This window comes from Drosophila virilis, chromosome 5, assembly GCF_030788295.1.
Source record: "Drosophila virilis strain 15010-1051.87 chromosome 5, Dvir_AGI_RSII-ME, whole genome shotgun sequence".
NCBI classification, from domain to species: Eukaryota; Metazoa; Arthropoda; class Insecta; order Diptera; family Drosophilidae; genus Drosophila; species Drosophila virilis.
In genome coordinates this window covers 4053188-4070329 of record NC_091547.1, presented here as the reverse complement: position 1 = coordinate 4070329, position 17142 = coordinate 4053188, and the positions used below count along the sequence as shown (strand labels likewise).

At 43.4% G+C, this 17142-nt stretch overlaps 5 protein-coding genes across 7 annotated transcripts; 1 reads left to right on the top strand and 4 right to left on the bottom strand.

Moving 5' to 3' along the window:
• Window positions 1–650: 650 nt before the first annotated feature.
• Window positions 651–8369, bottom strand: Eps-15 (Epidermal growth factor receptor pathway substrate clone 15). Of its 3 annotated transcripts, XM_032435861.2 has the most exons (12): window positions 7946–8369; window positions 7624–7860; window positions 6793–7559; window positions 6403–6724; window positions 6245–6334; window positions 5931–5993; window positions 5583–5780; window positions 5078–5524; window positions 4824–5012; window positions 4681–4755; window positions 2009–2606; window positions 651–1824 (listed from the first exon to the last, which is right to left on the bottom strand). In XM_032435861.2, the coding sequence occupies exons 1-12, from the start codon at window positions 8009–8011 to the stop codon at window positions 1121–1123; spliced, it is 3756 nt and encodes a 1251-aa protein (XP_032291752.1). In that variant the 5' UTR covers window positions 8012–8369; the 3' UTR covers window positions 651–1120. The 3 variants fall into 3 exon arrangements, with proteins under 3 accessions (XP_032291752.1, XP_032291753.1, XP_032291754.1); XM_032435862.2 differs by lacking the exon at window positions 5931–5993; XM_032435863.2 differs by lacking the exons at window positions 651–1824; window positions 2009–2606 and adding an exon at window positions 3872–4230 and having other exon boundaries at window positions 7946–8368.
• Window positions 8370–8481: 112 nt separating this feature from the next.
• Window positions 8482–13191, bottom strand: egg (SET domain bifurcated histone lysine methyltransferase eggless). Its single transcript, XM_002048827.4, has 8 exons — window positions 11841–13191; window positions 11660–11777; window positions 11315–11604; window positions 11002–11254; window positions 10434–10942; window positions 9626–10375; window positions 8863–9573; window positions 8482–8799 (listed from the first exon to the last, which is right to left on the bottom strand). Exons 1-8 carry the CDS (start codon window positions 13086–13088, stop codon window positions 8593–8595), a joined length of 4086 nt encoding a protein of 1361 aa, XP_002048863.3. The 5' UTR covers window positions 13089–13191; the 3' UTR covers window positions 8482–8592.
• A 71-nt stretch (window positions 13192–13262) lies between these two features.
• Lcp9 (Larval cuticle protein 9) lies at window positions 13263–13909 on the bottom strand. Its single transcript, XM_002048828.3, has 2 exons — window positions 13691–13909; window positions 13263–13625 (listed from the first exon to the last, which is right to left on the bottom strand). The coding sequence occupies exons 1-2, from the start codon at window positions 13700–13702 to the stop codon at window positions 13362–13364; spliced, it is 276 nt and encodes a 91-aa protein (XP_002048864.1). The 5' UTR covers window positions 13703–13909; the 3' UTR covers window positions 13263–13361.
• Window positions 13910–14352: 443 nt separating this feature from the next.
• Window positions 14353–15293, top strand: LOC6626335 (RNA-binding protein rnp-4). Its single transcript, XM_002048829.4, has one exon. The coding sequence runs from the start codon at window positions 14436–14438 to the stop codon at window positions 15216–15218; it is 783 nt and encodes a 260-aa protein (XP_002048865.1). The 5' UTR covers window positions 14353–14435; the 3' UTR covers window positions 15219–15293.
• TyrRS-m (Tyrosine--tRNA ligase, mitochondrial) lies at window positions 15239–17015 on the bottom strand. The gene is made up of 5 exons (XM_002048830.4): window positions 16790–17015; window positions 16401–16733; window positions 15765–16339; window positions 15524–15712; window positions 15239–15470 (listed from the first exon to the last, which is right to left on the bottom strand). The coding sequence occupies exons 1-5, from the start codon at window positions 16924–16926 to the stop codon at window positions 15310–15312; spliced, it is 1395 nt and encodes a 464-aa protein (XP_002048866.1). The 5' UTR covers window positions 16927–17015; the 3' UTR covers window positions 15239–15309.
• Between the last annotated feature and the right edge of the window lie 127 nt (window positions 17016–17142).

Below are 17142 nucleotides of genomic sequence, written 5' to 3'. Positions count from 1 at the left end.
TCTGCTGACCGGCAAAATGTTATACACCCAGTTAATATACACAGTAGCTACACACACATACATATACATATATATATATAGACATGCATATGTACGTGTGTATATTCACATAGACGAAAAAGCGACAGAGCGCAGCACAAACAATATAAATTTAATTAGTAAGGGGCCAGACTCACACACACGCACACACATATATGCACAAACTAATAGGAAAAAAACGGCCAGATCGTGCCTTTTTATTTTTATTTTTTTTTTTAAAGCCCACACAACAACACTAGCCGTGCCGGCAAATTGTTGTTTTATAGCGTTTATTTGTACGTGTGTGCGCGCGTGTGTGCTTGGCGTGAGAATAACACCAATATACAAGTCGTATATAATTTAGAGGAGTTCCCTCTATGCTGTGTAGGGATTTTGCGCATCCAATCTATATAGACTATATACTTACAAAAATGTACACAAATAGCAACAAGTTCTTCTTTTTTCTATGACCGCTCGCTTTGAACTCGGAAACGTGACTGACGCTTAACAAATTTGTGCGAGCAGCGCTCAGTGAATAAAATGAGAGAGAGAGAGTGGGTGTAGAAGAGAGCGCGCCAGAGCTTAGAACTCGGATCTCAAATATACACCATGCATGTATGTATGTGTGTATGTATGTATTAGCGCGCGAGAGGCGTTTTGTATATTTCTCTTGGTTTATTCATAGAGTTTTGGTGTACATGCGTGTAAACGCGTTATTAGAAGCACGTCAACGAGTATGTCGATTATATATTAACTATTAAATATGATATAATGTATATAATACCAGCATTTTGGGGATTTTGCTTTCGCCTTACGACATTCAATGTATCCGCAACATACACACTACGGAATATACATATATATGTAGATATAATACACAATGACAATTGCCAAACAGTGTTCATTATGGAGCACAAAATAAACTATAACAATTGAAAGCGATAATATTTAACGATTTTGGAAAGTTGCTTTTAACCGGAGCACAGCTATATCTGGTTATTGCGGACATTCGTGTCGTTATTTAGAGATTGTTCGTATGCAACATCACATTTGTAACTGTTGTTTTAACTAATGTTTGTTTTGTTTTGGATTCGAGAACTATTCAGTTGTCCAGCATGCTGCGCTTTAGCGCCTCCTCCAGATCGGCATCAAAGCTCTCGGGCTTTGAATAGTCCGCCGCAAATTTATCCGTCGCCTTGCCGCCCAGCGCCTCTTTGCTCTTCTTGGCGGCGGCGGCGCTTCCATTGAGTTTGCTTTTGTTGGCGTTGCTGTCGTCGAGGGATTTGCCAAAGTCACTGGAGAAGTTGTGTGCATCGAATGCATCAAATTTAGCAAAATTATTGTCCAGAGTGGTCGAATTGGTGAGCTTATTGGAGCTGAAGCTATCCTCAAAGTTGTCATTGAAGGCATCAAACAGTTTGGAGTCCTTTGTTGTTGTTGTCGTCGTCGTTGCGGCAAATGCATCAAAAGCGGCCACCTGCGACTTGGTCTTAATTTGTTCGCTATTGGGCTTAGCCTTCAGGGTGTCCAAATTGTTGTCATTGAAATTATCATTAAATGCATTGAAAAAGGAATCATTCAGTTTGCTCTGCGTTGTCAATCGCGCCGCTGGAGACTTCTCCAGCGCAAAGTCATCGAAGTCGGCGAATGCATCCAGCGCTTTGGGCTGCGATGCGCTCGAATGATGCGATGGCGCTGGACTGGCATTCATATTGAATGCATCAAATTGTTGCAACAATTCGCTGCTCAGCGGAGTCGCCGTCTTTGATTTGTTATTGTTATTAACGGGCCGGCACGCGAGCTCATCTGCAGTTGGAAAATAATTATTAGCATTGTTTTGATAATTGGATGAAGAAAGGAGCAACACATACAAATGGCCATCTACAAACCCATTAGACCCATCGTGCGGGGTGCCAAAGAAAAAGGAATCTATATTTGGCAACCCGAAGGATGGAGTTTATGGGGTTTGTTGCAACCATTTCCAACTCACCCTCCGAGCTAAAGTCTTCGGCAAAGTTCTTTTTGCTAGCTCCACCCGCTGATGTACTCTCATCATCGTCTGCAAAGGGATCTTTGATATTGAATGGATCCTCATAGCGATAGTCCTTGAAGGGATCATCCTTAAAATCTGTCGGCCCTTGTATAACTGCAGGCACTGGCGTCGGTGCCAGTTTACTGCTGCTGCTGCCGCCAAACGCATCAAAGAGGCCCGTCAGTGATCCACCGCCAGTTCCAGTGCCCGCTGTTGCCTGTGTCTGCAGCGGTGTATTGGAACGCGACAAATGTTGGTTATTTGTGCTGCTGCTGACCTGTGTGGAGGCTGATGCGGGTGCTGATGTCAATGTTGATGTCGATGCCGATGTCGATGTCGATGTCGATGTCGATGTCAATGATGTCGATAGCAGTGTGTGCTGGGAGGCTGTTGGGTGGTGCAGTGGCAGTGGCAGTGTTGGTGTACTAGAACTGGCTCCCTTACTCTGGCTTTGACTCTGGCTATCATCGAACAGCGAGAAGCTATCGAGCAGCGTGGCGTTTAGCGCTGGTGTTGGCGTGTTGGTATTTGAGTTACCGATTGGAATGTTTTGTAGCTGTGTCAGTGGGTGAAATGAGCAAAAAAAAAAAAATTGGCGTGTTTGTGTGTAGAAGGAATAAAAATAAACATAAATCAAATTAATTAAAAAAAAAAAATTATAAAAACAAACTATCAAATCAGAGTATGTACAAACAACAGTGAGGAATTCAAACCAAAAACCAGAAAGGATCATAACAAAAAAAAAAACTTTAAGCTATGCATATAATATAGACGCTGTTGTAGCTGCTATGGCAGAGAGGAGGAACACCTGGATAAAACAAAGCTAATATAACCGGATGCGACAAAAATGTTTCTTTATTTTCGTTATGGTTATATTTTGTTTATCATAACTCACTTGTTATATGTATTATAATTGTTATTATTAATGATGTCGAACATAGATATTTATCTTGTTTAATTAATGCAAAAACTTGTTTATGTTACACATTAGTAGGGTACCCATTATATGCATAAGTATGTATGTATTCATTAAACATTAAAATCAATGTACGGGAAGCTTTAGGTTTCGGTATCTGAACAGTTTCGTGGTTGTTTATATATATAGTACACACGCCTTTCTATATCGGTGTATATCTATCAAACAAATATCGTAACATACAAAAAATAGTTGTGTGTGGGACTAGATTATCATTTATCGTTTACCAATTGCCAAGTTATTCGATCCAACTGCTACTTCTACTCCTACTCCCTACACCTAGTCGATGGCAATGTGTCTTCAAAGGCATTAACAAGTTGCTTCAATAACCGGCTGATACTATGGCTCTAGTTGGAAAGCAATATGAGTACGAGTTAAATGTAACTTTCATTTCTCGAAAATGATTCAATAAACAGAGTAAAGCAATCTTGGAAGTTACATGCTAATGAAATTCGAGCTATATCATGTGGATCCACAGGTTGTGTATGCGCTTATGTTGAGATGTCGAACAGCAATTATATAATATGTATTTGATAATTGCTATAAACTTTAGTATCATATGCAGAAACAACAACAATTTGCATTTAAATTCCTTAATTGAGTTATATATCAATCTATCAATCATATTGCGACTAGCATTTCGTTCAAACTAAACATCCGCAGCATGAATTATTTGTTTATGATTAATAATCGTATGCTTATTTGGTCTTTAAACGAAAAGAAATCTCAGTAATTAGAATAATTATAACATTTGAAATTGTGACGTTCAATTAATTTATACCTTTAATCTTTGACTACATTAAATACGACATAACTTTTTTCTGGGTTCTTGTAATATCAATTGATTGTTTTTTTTTTTCTTTTTTTTTCGAATTCGATTTAGTACATTTATCTAATTAGGCATGAAAATTTCGAGTATTCTAACGGCCGAATACGAATACGCTGCCGAATCGAACTCTGATATATGGACTTTATATGCAATGTTTATAATATAATATATGCAATTAGGTTTTGTACGCTTAAAATTTGTTGCTAGGCTCAACTTTTGACTGAGTATGTGTATTTGTGGTTCTGAGTGTTTGTTAGTATTATTATATTAACTTTGTTATATTATGTATACATATATATAAATATAATTATATATATATATATATATATATATTTATATGCATTTATTGAAATATGATATTTATTAAGATGTTCACTGAAAATAGAGAATTGCAAGAGATGAAAGCAAATAGTTAGTTTCGTACGGGCAGCAGAGTTAAGGCAATGTGTTTAAGGAACAGATACCTCTTGCGTTCTTGGTCAAAAACAATAAGCCATATTCAAAACATTATTGCAAAAAGATACTTCTATTCAAAAATAACATGTGCAAAATAATGCTTGTTTATTTGTTAGGTGGCATTAAGTCAATCCAAAATTAAAACAACTACAACAATTTGAAGGTGGGTTAGTGATAATAATTAATAACGATAATAATAATTGAATAATTGCACATATATATATAGATATATGTATATAATGACGTGTTAATGCAAACGAAAACTTAACAATCGTGAACAATTTTAACTAATTAACAAAATAATTGTTGCTGTGGTGCGGTGTGCATGCATTACCACCGATCCCAATGTACATTAAACTTGCTACCAACCTTATTGTCAAAGTCTTCAAAATCAGCAAATCCTCCGCCGCCGCCGCCAGCGCTAGAGCCGAAGCCGCCTGTTGGCTAAAATGTGGCAGATACATTAACACATATTATTAGTTATTTGACTTAAGTTAGACTCAGCCATTTACCTGTGCTGCGCGTGGTGGAGCTGGTCTGGGTGGCGGCACCTTGGATTTTTTTGGTGGCAATGCTGGACTGGGTGACTCCGGTCTGGGTGGTGGGCCTGAGCGTTGCGCATTGGGACTGAGCACCTGTCCCTGACCCGTGGGCGCATGCAGCGCCGCGAACGGATCGCTGCCAAAGTCATCCTTGCCAGGCTATGTATATGCATTCGTGTATATAAAAAACTATTTTGTCCAAAGCCAATCATCGTTGCACTCACCTCTGGCGTTATGGCAGTGGATTTAGTGGCACCGAATGCATCACTACCAAACGGATCGTTGCGTTGCGTTTGCCCAAAACCACTTGCATTGCTCTGGCCAAACGCATCAAAGCCACTATCAAAGCCGGAGCTCATGTTGAAACTATCATCAAAGCCGCCGGTAATGGTGGGCGTGGGTTTGCTGGCCTGGCCACTAAAGGGATCGTTGCCAAAGCCATTGGTAGCCTTGTTGGCAGCACCGCTGTTGTTCTCCTCGAAGGGATCTTCTTTGGACATATCGATTTCTTTTTGCAGCGTTTTGCGCGCATCATCAAAGTCCGGCTCGATTTTTAGCTGATATTCCGAGACTAGCTCAGCATTTTGATTCTCCATGGCGGCGCGACAAATGAGCAGCGCATCGGTCATTTGGCGCTGCGTTTCCATCAGCTGTGTGACCATGGAACGCACCTAAAATAAATTAAATACAAGTTAAAGCTCACATATTTTCATATGTATTCATATTTACGGAGCTAATCTGCAGCTGCGTATTCTGCAGATGTTTGGTCAGCTTGGATAGTTCGCGATTGTTGTTATCGTATTCCTTTTGCAGCGCCGACTCCTCATCCTTGAGCTTCTGCAGCTCCGAGCGCTTGGCATTCAGTTCACCCTCCTGTTCGTTGATAGTTTCCTCCTGCTTGTGACACTGATCTCGTATCTTAATGACCTACAAGCAAATAAACCTCTAATTAATTAATATCTGATATTGTTTTCATATCGTTGCACAATTAAATAAACAAACATAAACACAAAACATATACAAAAAAAACATACAAACACATAAAGCACAAACAAAAACGATAATAAATAAACAAACCTGATTGTTGGTGCGGTTAATGTCAAGACTTACATTGGCCAGCACGGCCAAATTTTGGGTCACCTTAACGTAACGTATGTTTAGATAGTTTAAAGTGCATTCACCAATTTAGTATGAATAATTTGGGTAAAATAATTGCGTACCAATTTGTGTTAACAATGGAGGAACATAGTAAAGAAAAGGGAAATGAAAATCATATTCAAATTAAACCCGTTTAAAAGTCAAAAGATAAACTAAAACTATTTATATATAGCTGCAGCAAATAAACCCAAAAATTCAAGCATTTAAGGCAGACTTCATGCAACGATAACTACTTGAGCCTGTAGATCATCCAAACGTTTCTGTGCCTCGCCGCGCTGATTCTCCAGTTGCTTCAGCGTTGCCGTCAAAGTGTCCAATTCGCTCTGCAAAATAAACGATATCAGTTTCTGTACATTCCTTTATTATAGTACAAGGGTTATGGGTTACCGACCTGCAGGCTGCGCACTTCGCCATTCTTGATGCGCACATCGGCCTCCTTTTGTGCTATTTCCGTTTCCAGGGCACGTCGCTCGCGTGCCAGTTCTTCGATCTCCTTCGATATCATCTCCAGTTCGGGGTTCGAGTATGTTGGCTTCGCCTCCTGCGGTTGCACGTCCACACCGGAGACTATTGCACGCATCGATGGCGGCACCATATTGGCTGTGAGCACTTGAGGCGGGTCCACGCCACGTTGTTTGCGCTCCACAAGCCACATGGCCAAAGCGAACTGCTCTACGGTCAGCTTGCCCGATTGATTGGTGTCGCAGAGCGCCCTGGTTGAAGGTAATAACAGAACGGGTTAGTTTCGAAAATAAAAAATATATTACATTGTAATCCTTACCAGATATCTGCGAGGCTGCGTTGTGGTATACCCGATTTAATGAATATGTCCTTCACCTCGAGACCGGAAACTAGGCCATCCTTGTCCAAATCCGATTGCCGGAAAATTTCCTCAAATCGAAGTAGTTCGTTCGCGCTGACCACCCAATCAGCGTTAGCTGTCACCGATGGTGGTGCTCCAATGGGTATCAGTGGATCAGTTTGTATCAGCGGCTGTGTGCTAACCGCGCCCACCGGTGGAATGCGCGTCATGGGTGGCACAGCGACGGGCAGTGGTGGTATTGCTGCCGGCGGTGCAATATCTTTGGGAAAGTTAGCCACAAACCCAGCATCGCCGAAACCCTCACCACTCGGCGCACGCGGCATGGGAGCGCCAATAACAGCAGCTGCCGCTGGCGGCGGTGGCATCGCGGGTTTGGGCGCCTTGCGCAGCTCTGGCGGCAGCACACTCGGCACTGTGCGCTTCTGGAGTGTCTGGTAAACCAGATGCATGGCTACAATAAACTCGTGCTTATCCAGATTGCCATCCTTATCCTGATCAGCCAAATCCCATATGGTGCCAAGTATGTTCATGGGCAGCTTGGAGTCCATCAGCACACCCTTCACTTTATTGCCCGGCAGCATACCGTTCTGCGGATTCAACGATTCGAACAGTTGCTCGTATTTAAGGCGATCGATAACGCTGATGGTCCAGTCACCACTGGAGACACCGGCGTTCGCAACTGGCACCGTTTGTATGCGGGTGGGTATTGCCTTTGGTATTTCACCCTGGGAAAGCAGTTTGACACAGATTAGTTTCTGGCTGTTGTGTAATAACTTTCTCATCATTTACCACTTTCGGTGGATTAACTGTGTCCACATAGATGTTGTTCATGTTGGCCACCTGGCCGGCTTGCGAGAGAGAGACCAGTTTAAGGGCAACAAAGAAGCCTGGCTTATCCAGAAAACCCTTGCCATTCGGATCGGATAGGTCCCAGATGCGGCTGAGCACCACATCGCTGAGACCGGACTTTTTCAAGAACTTGGCGGCCGTCATGGCTTCAATGGCCCCAGTACCCTTTGGGTCAATCTACAAAAATTTGGCACAAGCGCGAAAAAAATCAATAACAGGGGTTGCAAATCGCCCGCAAACGAAATTCCAACGGACGCATTACCTGTTTATAGTAGGCCTCGTAGACGAGATTGTGCTTGCCGCACACCCGAGCAAAATCCAAATTCATATTGCCTCCGCTTTGTATTAGTCACAAATTGTATGCAGCAAAAGCCACGGCCTCTGCCTCGAGTTGTAAGCGTAAGCGCTGTTATCACTATCACAAAATCGATTTTTTTTTCTCTTATTGGTGTAAGGGTAAGGCGAGGGCGGAACTCGCTCTAATAGTAGCGTGTGTGTGTGTTGTTGCTGCTGTTGTACGGTGGCCACCCACTGTTATTTGAAAGAGCCGCGAGTTGCACGTACAACTAGAACAGTTAAAGTGTTGCAGTTGAGCACATTACGGCTACAATTTAATTACACACTTGAAATTTAGTTTTGCTTTTGCCTTTTTCAGCATCGGCCTCTAACTAGTGTTGAGCAACATCACAATTACGCTCAGCTACTGATTAGCCAACACTGCTGGCAGGGCTGCAGTGCATGCAGTTTGAGAGCCATTGCAAGCCTAACGCTTATTTCAAATATGCTTTGATTAAACAATTTTATGTTGTTCCTGGAAAATATGTTTCTGAATTTAATTATAGTTTTATTCTTAATGTGCTTCATTGCTTAACAACTGGAAGCAGCAAACTATATAAATAGGTATTTAATTCAAAGTAAACGTATTCGACAATTGGTGGCGCCGCATTGACAATAAAGTACCTTGCCAGGAACCACGCCCACCTCATAGTTATAGTTCCAAGTGAGTTCGGTGCCGGAGCGTATGTGGTTGGCCGAAAAGAAAGCGACCCAGGGAAAACGCAGATCGTGCGTGTCCACAAAAACGTTTTGCACAAACAAATTGGGTGCACACGAATGCTGCAAGAGAAAAAGTATAAATTATAGGTTGTGAGAGCAGACCGTAACGCACACGCTTCTTACATTAAAGTAACGTCCCAAATTGCCAGTTGTCTTTGCATCCATTATGTAGGGCGCCTCATCTTTGCCAAAGAGTCGTCGCACTGAATTCTCGCGCACCGTTTCATCCAGATCGGCATTCGGATTAAAATTAATCACCGCCCGCTCTTGAGAGTCCGGCTCATTGGATTGGGTCGAATGGCTGCGGGAGGCACGCAGTTTATCCTTCTTGCGCGGTTGATAATACTTGGCGGGCGTGAAGTCAGCATCGTCCTCTGGATCTGGCACATTAGGGTCTTCTTCCTCTTCCGTTGCCGAGTGCTCAACATCCGATTCGTAGCCCTCCTTTAGCTGCTCGGCCACCTCAATGTAGTCCAAATCGGCAAAGTACTCATCGCCTGCATCCAAGCCACCCTCGTTGGCCATAGTCTCGGTCAGCAGGTGGCCGGCATAAATGCATATGAATGCACCCTTGGGTATATCGTTTACGCAGCGCAAGCCCCAACCACGATTCGAGGTCTTGAAGACCTGCAGCTTCATTTCCAGCGAATGTTGCACCACACGATTTAGGCAGTTCTTTTTACACTTGCAGCGCGAATTACATTCATAAATGCCAGTTGTCACCTGCTCATGTAGACGCTTGTATTGATACCCAATCTCCTCGATTGGCTTGTTGGGATTACAGTATCGGACACCCGCGACCGTCAGCTGCCAGCAGGCACACTTTGATTTGTCCTGCAAATAAAACACATTAGATGGGTTTCATGTGGTAGCCTTACTCTCTTACCGAGCAATCGTCCTCACAATCACAGCCCACCAGAAACTCCTCGTCCAGATTCAGATGCACACCTTCCGTGGGTATACGCTGTTTGGCGTACGTGCAGGGCGGTGGCAATGTGTTGTCATAGTAGTTGACCAGCGGTATGGCCATTTTCTCTTGACCCTTGGATATATCCGCTTCCTTGACTATAGTGGGATCAATAGAGTATTCCGCCAGGCACCGCAAATCAGGCGTAAAATCAAAGTTTTCCACGTTGAGAACATTCTCCGTGGCACGCAGATAAATGTGCACCTCGGCCAGATTGCGAAAGCTCTTGCCACAAGGGCCCCGATAGACAACGTTGCGCTTAGCCTTTTGCTTGAACACCAAACGTTCCCAGCCAGACAACAGTGGCTTAGCCAGCGGACTGTAGCTATCCAGGCGGTGAACTATCTTAAATAAACAGGCCGGCGTGCACTCATGCGGTGTGTACATTTTGGGCGGCAAATTCCGCTTGGCTGTGAAGTAGACAACATGACCTTTGGGCCGATTCTCGTCGTCAACATAGATGGTGGAGTTGTTCAGATGGCGAACAGTGTTGCGCGCTGCAGCAGCGGCAGCAGCATTGGCAGCGGCCGCTGCAGCCGAGGATGACGATGTCATATTGACGTTCTGCGGCGCCGCACTGCTCTTACGGGCTATGGCGCGCATTTGTTGATTCACCTGTCTGCTGCTCGTCTCCATCTCCTTGGTGTATCGTATGAAGGGTTCGGTGCGCTAAACAGAGAATGAGCATTGTTTATATTATTCATTTTTGGTAACTAATGCAACTTACGCGCGGCACACGATGTTGCTGCATGGCATTCGCGCTGTTAAGCGCATTTTGTGTCTCCTTAAACACCGGTCCCAGACGCAGGGAGCCACGATAGATCCACTCGGTGTGATTCTTGTCATCGTCGAACTGCATCTGCACCAGACTGCAATCAATATCGATCACGCGCGCATATAACCAGGTGCCATTGGACTCCGTATTCATATTCTGGCCACGGGTGCACTGCACCATGGGCCGATCCACTGAGTATTTTTCCACATATTTTTGTATAAAGTCTCGCGAGCCGGGATGCACATCCTCCCATACTTTTTCCGATGCCTGGCAAACCAAACGCACATCGTTATGCTGAACATACTGAGTATAGCCGTCATCATAGAAGATTAGGTATCTAAAGCGATTGGCTTGCTTTAAGGGCTCGGCTATAATGCCTGGGTAGAAGGCGCTGGGTACCACGCCTTTTTCCTTGCCGCGCGACAAGGTGCTGCCATTGAAATAGGCTATAACACGCGTGCCTGTCGATCAATCATGGTAAATATTGGAGATTAATGGGTATGGAATAGATTTGTTTTACCTATGGTCAAGCGCACGGGGGGCGGCTCAAAGTAGGCTAGATGTTTGGCTGTTACGGTCTTTACCATTTGATATGGCGTATTCAGATACTTAATCTTGTAGCTCTTCACCAGATTGCCGCCCACAGTAGTGCTCTCCGTGAACTCAATTACTTTGACCGATACCCAGCTGGCGATTGCTTTGTTCTTCACCGCATAGTAGGTCTCATTGAGCTGTATAGGCGGACGCTCTATCTCACCCGCTGGCGGAACTTGCTGCAAAGTAATCAAGATAGTTAATAATCTACTTTTTCATTTATGATCAGGTACACCCACCACATAGTCACTCATGTTCTGGTATAGATCAAGCGGCGGCAAATGTTTGTGCACCACTTGACAGGAGCTGTACAAAGCGAAGTGCATTTTGTCGGCCATATGTTGTAGCTTACTCAGCTCTTCGTTGGCCAGCTCAATTTCACGGCCTATGCGCTGAGATTTTGCTTGCAATATGCTCTTGGACCAAGCCATTTGATCGTCCAAATCTACCCTGTCGATAACAGTCTTAATCGCATCCTCTAGCTCTTCTTCAATTAGCTCCAAGTCATTAGCCGAAAATTCGGGTTTGTCTGCAAGTTTTAAATGAGTTTTTAATATGTTTTATTAAGCTATGAGTGCGTTTACCCTGCTCTTCATCGTTTTCCTCCTCGTCACTGCTGTCCAGGGCCACAAAATCTGCATGATCCTGGTTAAAGCTGCGCAACAACAGCGGCTGCTTGGCCACCAAATGGCCCGCATAGTCCTACAAGATTTGGATGTACATTATACTATATGCCTAGTTATATTTTTGTGGTTAGCTACCTACCTCGTACATGTCCATAGCTGTGTCATAGCAACCCAGGCAGATGTACTGCCGTTTATGCGCCTTTCTGGGCACCTTGTAGTAGTTAAGCGCTGCCAGGCTGGCACGAACGTATTGCTTATGCATCTTCTCGCAATTGCAATTGAGGCAATCCTTCTTGTAGTAGATTTCATTATCCGTCTCAAATTCCAGGGATTCCTTTGTGTCACCTTCTGGTAACGTTTCTTTTGGCAGCTCGACGAGACAGCCATTTTCTACGTCTTCCTTACAGGTGTCTGTTTCCATGACCTCCGCTTGTTGTGATTCCGCCAGTGGTACAGATTTGACCGCATCGGGCACATCATCAGTTTTCACTGGAATTTGATCTGGCAAGGGGTGTTCTGGGCTGGCGGATGTGGGCACAATTTTTTCAACTGTAGTTTCAATTGGCATAGCTTTATCGGCCTCAGTTGTTGGTTTGGGATCCTCTTCCTCTGCACTGTCATCCTTGCTAATTAGCTTTAGCTCTTCCTTGTCGGGCATACTATTTGATGCCTCCATAGCTTCTGGTTTAGACGCTGCTTCCGCTGGACATAAATCTGGTTTGATACCTTCAATACTGTCTTTGTCCGGACTGCTAATCAATTCAATGCTGCTGTCGCTGTCCATCTTAATATCCGGTAAATTATTTTTGGCAGGCAGCTCTTCGACTGCGGGGCTATCGATCAATTCAACGCTGCTATCCAAATCATCTGCGATTGACTTAGCCGCATCAGTTGAATCAATTATTGGGCCAGCATCTTCCTTTGTTGTGGTTCCGTAAGTTTCCTCAATAGAACTTTTATCCTTGTCCGTATCATCTGGCTGATCGGTAATTGGGCTGCTGATTAGCTCAATTGAGGAGTCTGTATCTTCTTTCGATGTAATTTCGCTGACGCTCTTGTCTTGTTCTGTTGTATCCGCTTTTGTTCCACTGCTGTTGTCAGTTTCAGATACTTTAGTTTCGTCTCCTACTAGTTCAGCGGCAGCAGGCTCGACACTTTGCTCAAAGGCTGCAGCCATCAGTGGCTCACCCGGCAAGTCATCCAAGGCCATTGGCTCTTCGCGACCAGTCTGTTCCGCCTCCTTCTCAACCAACGGTTCCGATTCTCCCTCAGTGGTTGTTTTCCTGGCCGGCAAAAGTTTTTCACTCGCGGCTGCATCAGTTGTAGCGTCAATTGATGCCGCATCCGCGTTTTCCAAGGATTCCATTGCAGCCGACTCCGCGGCCATATTTTATTTTACAATTATTAACTTTTATTTTACAAAACTAGCATTGAAAATGTTTTAAAACGGTATTGCAAAAAAACCAAAGCAGTGAACGGTGTTGCGAAATTTGTACGCCTGATTAAATGTGGCGTTTACCAACACACTCTAATAACAAAAAGAAGCATAACAAGCCATTCATCACGAATCTTCTAGTTGGCGCTCGATTTAATTGAATAAATATATTTGTTTCAGATGTTCATACGATTTATTGAATTTTTATCTTTGTTCCGGCGGTTTTTAAGACTGCTTAATGTCGGGCTTGTAGCCGTTCTCATCGGCGGTATAGGTTACCTTGATGGTTTTGCCCTCCTTCGATATATATTCATATGATCCCTTAACAGAGAGGGTGTGAGGGTCTGTCAGCTGTCCATCCTGATTGACTGAGGTTCCGTCAGAAGTTTCCCAGGCGTATTTGAAGCTATCAGGATTCACTTCATTGTATTCTTTAACAACCGTAGAAGAATCAGCGTAGGCAAGGGCCAAAAGGCAAGCGAAGACAATCTGAATAAATGCAATTAAAATTGTTTATATGCAAAAGAACTATAATTGTTAACATTAATACTAACCACAAACTTCATGTTAATAAGGATTCTTTGTTGTCAGTCGGCAAACTGCGAAACAGAACTTAATGAAATCCAGAATTTAGCTATGCTTTTATAGTCAACCGAAAGTCGGATGACATTTCGCGACTTGTCCGACGACTGGTCTAAATTTAATCAAACTTGATCTTAAGCATTTTGTGCTGCGATGCAGTCATGTCCGTTATGAACATTATCATTATTTATAAATGTTATATTATATGGTATATAATAATATTTCACCAAATCCAAAGGCTTACAAATTCAATGTCTAAAATAGCTTAAAACAATGAGCAAATAATGCCAAGCATGTGCAAAATTAGTTCTTACTTATCAATTATATCATTTAATTAAATCACCAAAAAATTCAATTACCATATTTATATAACTCGACCGGTTTGCTGAACATTTCTTACTTTTTTTTTTCGAATGCACCAGACTAATTAGCTGGATCAAAAGCCGGTTTTGAAAAAAAGTAAAAATAAAATAAACCAGACGGAATTACATGTCACATTAGTGTCAGTGTTTAATTTGACAAAATTGTTGAAATAAGTTAATTAATTAATTATATTAATGCATTCAAAAAAGGCGCAATCTATATCCCTTTCCAATACTGACGCAAGAAGAGGAAGCATGCATTGCCAAATTGAACATTCACAACGCCAGTAAACATTTGACACGTGCTGAAGCGGTTTTAGTTTTGTTTAGATTGTTTTCATATTATTAGAAAACAATGGCCGGTAATGACGGCGACTCGGACTCTAGCAGTGACTATGAGGTGGAACTGCATGTGAAGCCTAAAAGAGTGCGTCGCCCAGTCAATGATGACACTGCCGATCTTTTGGGTAACTTCGATGACGAGAAACGCAAGGAGATTTTTGAAGGTACTTATGTAGACAAAGAAACTGCAAAAAATCCAAGCGATTCGAATAGCAGCGATGAAGCCGGATCTGATCCAGCCGAAGACAACGACGACGCAGTGGGCCAAGTGGCTGATGCTGCGGGTGCCGACAGCGACGCCTCCGCGTCCGAGGAAGAACCCAATGCCGATGGACGGATAACCAGTGACCAGTTGAATAGCTTGCTGCGTGGTGCCTCCAAGGTGAACAGACACGTACTCTACGTTACAAATCTCAACTTTGAGACTACAAAAGATGACCTGGAGTCACATTTTGCAGTGGCTGGCACAGTCAAGTCCATACGCATCCCAAAGAAACGCCGTGGTGGTTTCGCCTTTGTGGAAATGGTGGACTTGGCTGGATTTCAGCAAGCCTTTCAGTTGCACAACACTGAGCTGCAGGGCAGAAAAATAAAGGTGCAAATATCCGAAGCGGGTAAAAAGAAGTCAGCCAACAAGAAGAACATAATCAAACAGAAAAATCGCAAATTGGCCGAGATGCGCAACGAACAGAAGACGTTTACAAAGAGTGGCAAATTCTACGATAAGGACCTGAAGAAAGAGAAGGCCAAGGAGCTGCTGGCGCGTAAGCGCTGGCGTAAGCCTAAGGCTAAGTAATACTTATTAATACGCTAATGTAACAACTTAGTAAAAGACTATTATTTAAATATAACTTAAATATTAGAAAACAAATGTGTATATATTTTTACTATTGCCATCGCACAATGTAAAAGTTGCGTTTACCCACGCGCAGTAAGGACACACCATTACGGAGGATGTGTATGCCGGTTGTGATAACTTCCGCAATGTTCTGTACACGCTTCTGGTTAATATAGAATCCACCAGCATTGATGATACGCACAGCATCAGCTAAAAGAAAGCTTTTTAGATTTAGGTGTGTGTTATATTCGGACGTAACTTACTTTCTGTGGGAAAACATTTGGCTTTCATTGCCAGCTGTAGAATGGACATGCCCGGTTCAGTAAGTATATCAACCACGGCTGCGCCCTGAAACGTTTGTTTGATTTCAGCATAGTTCAACTCGGCCAAACCGTCAACGTTGCCCTTGTAGAGGGCATTGGTAACGCGCTCCGCTTGCTTTAAGCCGTGCTCTGCAAAATAAACATAACAGGAATTAAATAAATAAAACAAATCTGTATTTACCGCCATGCACCAGCAAGGTGACATCTTCCGCCAGTAGCGTCTGCGCTTTGCGTTTTTCCGGTTCCTTAGCGTGCTCTCGCATCAGTTGCTCCACCTCAGGCAGCGGAATAAAAGTGAACAGTTTCAAGAGCTTCTCCACTTCAGAGTCCGGCATGCGCAAAAAGAATTGATACAATGCGAAGGGGGAAGTCTTATTTTCGTCTAGCCATACTGCATTTCCTGCCGACTTTCCAAACTTGTCTCCTTCCTCATTGGTAACTATTGGCAGTGTCATGCCAAAGACTTCGCGATTGCGCTCAACCCGACTTATCAATTCATGTCCCGTCATTAGATTACCCATTTGATCGGAGCCACCCATCTGGAAGCAACAGTTGTGTTTGCGCAGTAAATGCAACCAATCGTAGGCCTGAAAGATCTGATACGTAAACTCCGTAAAGCTCATGCCATCCTCCGATTCCAAGCGCGACTGGACAGAGGATCTCGACAGCATTGAGCCCATACGAAAATGTCGACCCATATTCGCAACAAAGTCAATTAAGTTTAGGTTCGCATACCACTCAGCATTGTTAACAATTCTATGGAAAATTGATGGTACACATAAGAAGGGACGATCAGCTGTCATATACATATACTCACGTTAGCGGTGCGAGCGGAGATCTGTTTTTTCGTGTATCCCACAGGCAATCCTCATGGTTCTTAAACACTTTACGCAGTTGTCGCTCAATGGCCTGTAGGTTTGCGTCCAGCACGGACTCGCCCAATTGATTGCGCTCCGTTTTACGTCCACTAGGATCACCAATCAGGCCAGTGGCGCCTCCGACTAGAGCTATCGGCTTATGGCCGGCACGCTGGCAGTGCAAAAGACCCATAATCACAAGCAAGTTTCCAACGTGCAAGCTGTCGGCAGTGGGATCAAATCCAGCATAAATGGTTTGGGCTGATCTCTCGAACAGTTCTTTTAACTTTGGTCTGCAGAAAAACTGATTTTCATACAATATTTTGGGAGGGTTAGCAAATTAACTTACGCTGCAGTGTCTGGAAAAATGCTCTGAAAGAAACCTCGCTCTGATAGTTCCAGCAGATTTTTGTGTGTTAAATTGCGCTTAAAGTTGCAGCAGCTGCTGTGCAGGGGCCGCAGCAGGCGAAATCTTAATGCAAGCATTGTGCAAAATTTATCACAGAATTTAAATTGTGTTGCAGCAGTATAAACTTAAAATTGAGGTTATGCTGAATGTTTTGCTACTCGGACATACAGCTGGCGCGCAACAGCTGTAGCGCTGCAGCCTTGCGCTATAAGGTTGTGATTTTCAGAAAGTGACGTCATAATTGCAAGTTTGAGTACTCGCGCATGCAAGTGAATCGCGTAACCTTCTTGTTC